This window comes from Centruroides sculpturatus, unplaced genomic scaffold, assembly GCF_000671375.1.
Source record: "Centruroides sculpturatus isolate CEXI.00-Female unplaced genomic scaffold, Cexi_2.0 scaffold593, whole genome shotgun sequence".
Taxonomy (NCBI): domain Eukaryota; kingdom Metazoa; phylum Arthropoda; class Arachnida; order Scorpiones; family Buthidae; genus Centruroides; species Centruroides sculpturatus.
In genome coordinates, this window is record NW_019384877.1 from 5,073 (window position 1) to 13,621 (window position 8,549).

Genomic DNA, 8,549 nt, shown 5'->3' on the forward strand with positions numbered 1-8,549 from the left:
TTCTGTAAAAATTTATATATCATTTAACGTCGTAACGTATAAGTTTTGAACCATATATCGTAATATGACTGAATATTAAACTTGTTATTTTCCGCATGCGCACAGCCATCTTAAACTTCGAACTTTACAAAAATTGAAAAATCGTTTTTTTAGTAATTTTTTAGTATTTTGTAAAAATTTATATTTAAAACAAGGTATTAACGTATAAGCTTAGTACTATATGTCGAAACGTGTAAATACTAAATTTGTAATTCTGCGCATGCGCACAGCCATTTTAAACTTTGAAGTTTAAATTTACTTAACAAAACTTTACTTAACAAAAACTGAAAAATCGTTTTCTTAGTAACTTTTCAGTATTTTGTAAAGATTTATATTTCAAATAACGTCGTAACGTATAAGCTTTCTATTATATATCGTAACATGTGTAAATATTAAACTTGTCATTCTGCGCATGCGCACAGCTATTTTGAACTTCAAACTTAACAAAGACTGAAAAATCGTTATCTTGTTCAGTTTTTAGTATTTTGTAAAGATTGATATTTCAAATAACGTCGTAACGTATAAATCTTATATCATATATCGTAACATGTGTAAATATCAAACTTGTAATTCTGCGCATGCGCACAGTCATTATATACTTCACAAAAGCTATTCAACTTCACAAATGTTGAAAAATTTTTTACTTAGTCTATCTATCTATCTATTCAGTGGCATTCTCTCTACAGAGGGTTGCATTTGATGAACTATTCCTCTTTATGTTTTTCTATTCCAGGCTTTTCTTAAATCCTTTCCAGTCCAGTCTTTGATGTTATCTCTCCAAGTCTTTCCGGGTCTTCCTCTAGGTCTTGTCCTTTCCACCAGTACCTCAATCACCGTTTGTAGTAGTTGTCCTCCTGATCCTCTAGCCAAATGTCCAGCATATTGTATTTATCTTTGTTGGATATTTATAAGCAACCTTCTCCTCAAGCCCAGCCTGTCCAAAACTTCCTCATTTGTTATTTTTTCCGTCCAACTTATTCTTTGCATCTTTCTCAAGCACCACATTTCACATGAGTTAATTCTTTCCATCATTTCATGCGTAAGAGTCCATGCCTCACATCCGTATGTTAGTACACTCCAGATCATTGTCCTTAGGATTTTTATGTTCAGTTTTATGTTAAGCCCTCTGTTTGTTAATATATGATAAATCTGATAAAAGGCAGCTTTTGCTTTATTAATTCTGCTTTTAATTTTCATTTTACATCTATTATCACTTGTTATCCAGCTTCCCTGGTATTCAAACTTTTTAACCTTTTCAAGTTCCCTATTTCCCAGAATGATCTGGAATTCATCCATATCTTCCTTCTTTGAAACATTCATTACTTTTGTCTTCTTTTCATTTATTTTCATATGGAATTTCTCCAATCCAGTTTTGAACAGTCGATTCAGAATTTTCTGTAATCCCTCTTTACTTTCACTCAGCAGGACTATGTCGTCAGCGTATCTTACGTTGTTTATTAAGCATCCATTGATTTTCACTCCTTCGTTAAAATCCTCAAGTGCTTCTCGCATCATCCACTCACTGTAAATATTAAATAACAGTGGCGAAAGTCCGCATCCCTGTCTCACTCCTTTTTCCACCCTTATCCAGTTGGATTCTTCCTCATCAATTTTTATTATTGCTTTCTGATTTTTGTATAAAAAGAGAATAATTTTAATTATCCCTTTATCTATTCCAATTTTTTGAAGTATTTCAAATAAAATTGTGTGGTTAACATTGTCAAACGCCTTTTCATAGTCCACAAAGCACAGATAAAGATCTCTGTTTTTTTCAATCATTTTTTCTCCAATAAGCCTAATTAATGTAATGGCCTCTCTAGTTCCTTTGTTCTTTCTAAAACCAAATTGTGTATCATTTAGTTCTGCTTCAATTTTCGGTTCTATTCTTCTATAGATAGTATTAGTTAAAACTTTTGACATATGGCTTATTAAACTTATTATTCTATGTTTGTCGCATTCCAGTGTTCCTGCTATCTTGGGTATAGGTATAAATATTAAATTAGTAAAGTCTGTGGGTAGTTGTTGTTCTGCAAGAATTTTATTAAGAACATGACTTATAATCCTTCTTCCCTCAAAACCCATTGACTTAAGCAATTCTCCATGCAAGCCATCAATTCCAGGTGCCTTCTTATTCTTCAATTTTTTCAAGGCTGCCTCAACTTCATCCTCCAGAAATTTAGGGGTTTCATCATCGTCATATTCCTCTTCCAGTTTACATTCCATGTTATCCTCTGTTTTATAAAGTTTTGTCAAATATTCATTCCATCTTACTAATTGCCTTTCCTTCTGCATTAAAATTTCTCCATTCTCATCCTTTATTGCCCCAATTTTTACTCTTCTTTTTTTTCCTGAGATTAAATTAATGTTTTGATAGACCTTTCTCAGATCTTGAGACACTTCATGTTCTTCTAATTCATGACAGATTCTGTCTAGCCAATCTTCCTTAGCTTTTCTTGCCATACTTTTCACTTGTTTATCGATTGTTCTATATTTTTCTTTAGCATCTAATGTATTTGCGCTTTTCCATCTTCTCCTTTCATCCATTTTCTCCAACACTTCTTTCGTAATCCAAGGTCTTCTTGCTTTTCTTCTCTCCTCTCCCAAAACCTGGTAAGCACTTTCTTTAATTTCCCCTTTCATATTCTCCCAAAGTTCTTCCACATTTCCTTCCAAATTTAAATTTTGAAGTCTATTATTAGTCATACTCTCATATTTTTCCCTAATGTTGTTAATCTTCAAATCATCAATTCTCATTCTTTTATCATTTCTATTTCTTTTTATGTGCTTCAATTTAACTCGGATCACGGAGAGCAAGAGGTTGTGGTCGCTGCCACAATCCGCCCCTGGATATGTTTTTATATTTGTAATTGTGTTCCTGTATCTATGATTAATCAAAATAAAATCTATTTGATTTCTAACTTCGATTCCCCTTGATCCTGGGGCTTTCCACGTATAAAGTCTTCTTTCGTGATGTTTGAACCATGTGTTCATCACAGTCAAGTCCTTTTCCCTACAGAAATCAATCAATCTTTCACCTCTATCATTACGTTCTCCAAGTCCCCAGGGGCCAATAACAATTCCTTCTCTTCCTCTTCCAACTTTTGCATTCATATCCCCCATTATTAGGAGAATATCTCTATTATCTTTTCCTTGAAGACATTGGTTTATTTGCTGATATACTTCCTCTACTTCTTCGTCTGTGTGATCTGTAGTAGGTAGGTATGTTTGGATAATCAACATATCTCTTGGTTTCATCTTGATCCTCAAGGCAATGACTCTATCCGATATTTGCCAATATCCGTCGATTTTACATGATGTTTTCCTATCAAGGATAAATCCAACTCCTCGTTCATGTTCCTTTCCTCCTGAATATATGAATCTGAATCCTTCTTCTGTTTTTATATCGCCTCTTCCTGTCCATCTAACCTCGGAAATACCAAGAATCGATATTCCCAGAATCTTCATTTCTCTGATGACATTGGCCAATTTTCCAGTTTGATAAAGGGACCTCACATTCCAGCATCCCACTCTTAGACTTTCTTTAAGAGCTGCTTTTCTGATTGTCTTTCCTTTATCGGCACCAGGACTTCCAGACGGCTTTAATCCAGGCACGTCATTTGAAGCACTCGTTTCCAGGAAATCCAGACCATGTCCGCAGCATCTCTCCCTGGTAGCATACTGCACAAGGACAGACCCAGGGGTCCCATCTGTACTTGTGCATATCTCATTTATACTTCGTTAAATGTTCATCAAGTCTTGGAAAAAAGAAATAGAACATGGTGGTTTTCCATTGCCTTCCATGTTTCGAATTAAAATGTTTACTTAGTCATTTTTTAGTATTTTGTAAAAAATTATATATCAAATAACGTCGTAACGTATAAGCCTTGAACCATATATCGTAACATGTCTAAATACCAAACGTGTCATTCTGCGCATGCGCACAGCTATTTTAAACTTCAAATTTAACAAAAACTGAAAAATCGTTCTCTTATTCATTTTTTAGTATTTTGTAAAGATTTATATTTCAAATAACGTCGTAACGTATGAACTTTATACCATATATCGTAACATGTGTAAATATCAAACTTGTAATTCTGCGCATGCGCACAGTCATCATGAACTTCGAACTTCACAAATGTTGAAAAATCGTTTACTTAGTCATTTTTTAGTATTTTGTAAAAATGTATTAAAACAAGGTATTAACGTATAAGCTTTGTACTATATATCGAAACGTGTAAATACCAAACTTGTCATTCTGCGCATGCGCACAGATTCGTCAAAAATGTTTAATATTTTGAATTTCCATGCGAATACCGTCAGAACGTCGAAAATAGCGTCTCGCTAGTTTTTCGGATATTTTTGAAAAATTTAAACTGTCCCGGGAAATTTTTTTGTGTCTTTCAGTCAAATAGAATATTTTAAGTAATACATAAATTTTCGGATCGCGAGCATAGGCAGTGGCCCACGTCGCCCATGCCTTACGCTGGTTTTGTTTGTAGAAATGATGTAATTTGAATATAAATCATTTATAAATAAGTATGTCAAGTTATATTTTTATTACGACGTAAAATATATTTAAGGGTTTACGACCACAGTGACGGGTGAGACGTTGTTGAAACAAAAAAAGTTATGCATTTCATCACGTACATAAACAGTGTCGTATTTGGCAAGTGCAAATCAGCAAATACGTAAATTTTTGTTTATTTTGAACAATCCGAATAATCGAAAATTTGGATAATAGAGGTCCGGATAATCGAGGTTCTACTGTACATATTATTTCTAATTACCGTATTTTGACGAGTATAAGTTGCTGTCGAGTATAAGACGCACCTCTATTTTGAGACAGAAAATTTAGAAAAAAACTTTTTTATTGGGCGATTGCATTTTATTCGTTTTTTTATTCAAGAATATGACGGATGGGTTAATCAATACCTTTATTAAACTGAAATAATCGTAATTTCTTAATGTAAACTTAGACGTCACACAATGACAATCGACAGAACATGGCGGCAATGACTCGTGTGTCGCTATTATGATAATCTAGGTACACTAGCTATTCGGTTGAGGGACCATGTGCTTAACGGATCACTGCACAGTAGTGGTCTTTAGAGTGGACCACTACTGTAGATATTTTCACTGTAATAATGGTTACCTGTCGAGTATAAGACGCACCATGGTTTTGAGCCCCAAAATGTAATAAAAAAAGTGACTTATATTCGTCAAAATACGGTATATGAAAATAATCGCACAATAGTTTATTACAACCGCATTAACGTATCTTATTACAAATTTTTATACTACACGTGAAAAAATAGATAAGATCGCTATTGTATATTTTAATATTAGTGGCGGAGTGGAAACGCAGTATCATTGGCATTCAAAAACCAGATTCGCGCACGCGCTTTACAAAGCACCAACTTCATACGGTTTAGCCGGTGGAAGCCTAGGACCTCGGGTGGCTGCTACGCGTATAACACATCCAATTCTATCCGGGACCGGTTCCGGGCCGTTGGCCGCTCTCGCCCGATTACGCGAATCGCGAGTAGATTTATAACTTAACCCAACCGAGAAGAATTTACCTGTATGCTATTATGATAGTTTTCTGTATAGTTGACGGGACAAACAAAACCCTGATGAAAAAGCCGAAATTTTACTTAAACAAAATTATATTAATTAAATTATCCACAACCGTGAGGCAGATAATTGTGAAAGCTTATCAGACCAATGATGGGCACAAACGTGGTCTGATAAGCCCTCACTGTTATCTGCCTCACGGTTGTGGATAATTTAATTAATATAATTATATCAAGGGGTAGAAGCAACTTTTGTAATAATTTCACTTAAACAAAAGCTTAACCGAACCATCTCTAGCCGAGTACAGTGGAGACTAATTTCTTCCTATTATTAATGTAATAGATTTAATTAATGTAATTTTTAATTGTAGCCCTTATATCGTGGCTAGCGATTCGGAATGTAATTGTGATATTAAAAATGCATTTAGAGAAGTCTACGGTTTTTACTGGCTTATCGAATAAACAATACGATTGGATCCTAAGTCTCTTAAGGATCGTTTCCCGGTTAGGGGATCTCTTTCCCTGCCCCGCCAGATTGGCACCACAGGGTTGAGAGACTATGTCTTTCCTTCGTCATTGACTTACGGCGATTCTGCCGCTAAACCTTAAAACGACAAAGCTTTGGGCCCTGTTGAACGTCCGGTTTCCCGTCCGCGGAACTAGGCCCTAGCTCGCTAACGTGACATAGCTTTTAGGGTGTACAGCTGAGACTGCACTTTTTCCACTGACTAATTAATTTTCCACTGACTAATTAATAGATCTTTTATTCTTTATGTATTTTCGGACAGCGGGATCCCCTCCCCTACAAGTAAGAGGGAACCCAACCCAGTGCGTCCACTAGGCACATAGATCATAAGTTTATGATCATTTCCATCAATTCCTTTAGTTTCATTAAGTTTCCTTTACTAGCTGCTAGCGTTCGAAGTACTTGTTCAGGCGGCCGAGACCAGTTGACTTGGTCGGCCCCTCGGCGGAAATCCTCTGTAAAGGGACAGTCAAGTACGTAGTGTCTCGCGTCCCCGCGAGAACTCCCACAAGAGCAGCTACCATCTCCTTGCCCGAAACGGGACTTGAAATGGGGAAACCTCCCGTGGCTGGTCAGTAACTGAGTCGTGAGCCCGTTGCAGCACACCGGAGTGAGGCCAACTACAGACACGAAGGCGTAGGTCGACCTACCTACCGTACTTTGATTCCAGCGCTCTTGCCAGATGGTCATCGATCGTTTTCGCAAGGTACCTTTGATATAAACAGCCGAGGGTTCAACCGTCCTCGTTATAAACGGACCGCTAGCTCCCGCCTTTGCTAGCTGATCGGCACGCTCGTTACCCAGGATCCCGGTGTGGCCTCGGACCCAACACAGAGTAACTTGTCGCTCGTGCCTCGCCCTCAGCACCTTGCGTCTGATCTCGTGTACCAGCGAATCGCGATGGTATCCGTTGTGCAAAGCCTGTAGCGACGACTGGCTATCAGAGTAAACCGTGACCGGCTCTGGACCCGGATGTGATAGGATCCACTGGGACGCCCCCCCAAGGCCACCAGCTCTGCCTGGAACACGGACGCCTCCTCATTCAATCTGACCGACTGTTCGTACACTTGCATTCCGTTACAGAAAACACAGAATGCGGCACCTACTAAGCTGCCGTCTTTTGAGCCATCGGTGTATATTTCAACACCCGTACCAGTCGGTTCACCGACTTCCCAGCCGAGTCCAATCCGTTGGGCCGGATGGACTTTGAAAACATCTACTCTCTGCCTAAGTCTGGCTGGGTACTTCTGATTACAATGCGTTGCCTCTAGTCCTTCTACTGTGGTTCTGTAGAAGGCCGCCTCTTGGCTGACTACCAAGGGCAGCGGGAGCAGCCCGGCCAAGACCAGGGCCGCATCCGTAGACACAGTTCTGTAGGCGATTGGATCCTAGACCATCACTGACGCGCAATTGACTGGTTGCCCCTGGATGTCGGCTTCTTATAGAAACACAGCTTCCCTATCGTCAAATGTCACGGCACGCCACAGCCGGGATGTTGTCTAATGACACCCATACCCAAAATCAAATCGTACTCCGTTCTGGTGGGGAAGCTTATACTAGGTACCCTCACACTCATCCCACCCTCGTTGCCAATTTTGCATTCGATCACGACTGCCTCATCGCTCTTAAGTATGGTCCCGGACATCCCTTGATGCGTGAATCATTCCGCACGACCCATCCTACATTCGACCTCTTGATTGTATCAACTAAATCATCCCTTATGACCGTCCTTTCTGTTCCCGTGTCGACTAGGCATACGACCTTATAACCCAACATCGACCCTTCAACAACAGGCAATCCCTGTTCACATAATTCTACACTTGAGGTCAGTTCCAACTTTACGTGCTGGCCATTTGTCTGACCCTCAAAACGGCCCACCATTAGTTTAAATTCTTATCTTTTTTACAGTATGTTGCTAGGTGTCTCACACGAGTAACACCTTCTATCGCGCCTCTCTCTTCTATCGAAGTCCCCATTTCCCTTAACGCATTCAACCAATGAAGCGACCTACTCGCTTAACACCCGAACTTGACTTTCGAGATCCGCTATTACACTTTCAACCCTATTCTCTTTCTCAGTGAGCATCCCCTTCTGTTCTGAGTTAGTACACACTTCACTTACGATCCCCCTCTTCCCGCAAGTTGTTTTAATCTCCTCCTCCTCTTCTGTTTTCTGAATGGCCTGGTACAAGGTTTCGGGCCGGCTCTGAATCACTTGTCTCCGAATGTCGAAAGCTAGCCCCTTCATAAAACAATCTTTCACGGCATTATCACGGATGGTGGAAAGATTCCCATTGCGAGCTATCGCCCGTGAGAACAATGACTTGATGCGGATACCAAATTCGCAAACCTTTTCCCCCTTTTTTGCGTCATTTTCAACACTTGGTTGAAGGGGTCCTGCTCCTTGTCCCT

The 8,549-nt window shown here is 38.9% G+C and overlaps 1 protein-coding gene across 1 annotated transcript; it reads right to left on the bottom strand.

Annotated features, from left to right (window-relative positions):
* Positions 1 to 6,462: 6,462 nt before the first annotated feature.
* On the bottom strand, positions 6,463 to 8,019 carry LOC111630969. Its single transcript, XM_023375139.1, has 2 exons — positions 7,822 to 8,019; positions 6,463 to 7,059 (listed from the first exon to the last, which is right to left on the bottom strand). The coding sequence occupies exons 1-2, from the start codon at positions 8,017 to 8,019 to the stop codon at positions 6,463 to 6,465; spliced, it is 795 nt and encodes a 264-aa protein (XP_023230907.1).
* Between the last annotated feature and the right edge of the window lie 530 nt (positions 8,020 to 8,549).

Excerpts from the sequence above, each read along its gene's own strand:
- LOC111630969 (XM_023375139.1), bottom strand. The coding sequence starts at position 8,019 with ATGGTGGGCCGTTTTGAGGGTCAGACAAATGGCCAGCACGTAAAGTTG. Across the intron at positions 7,060-7,821 it reads ATACAATCAAGAGGTCGAAT|GCTTTGCACAACGGATACCA; the intron begins GTAGGATGGGTC and ends TCGTCGCTACAG.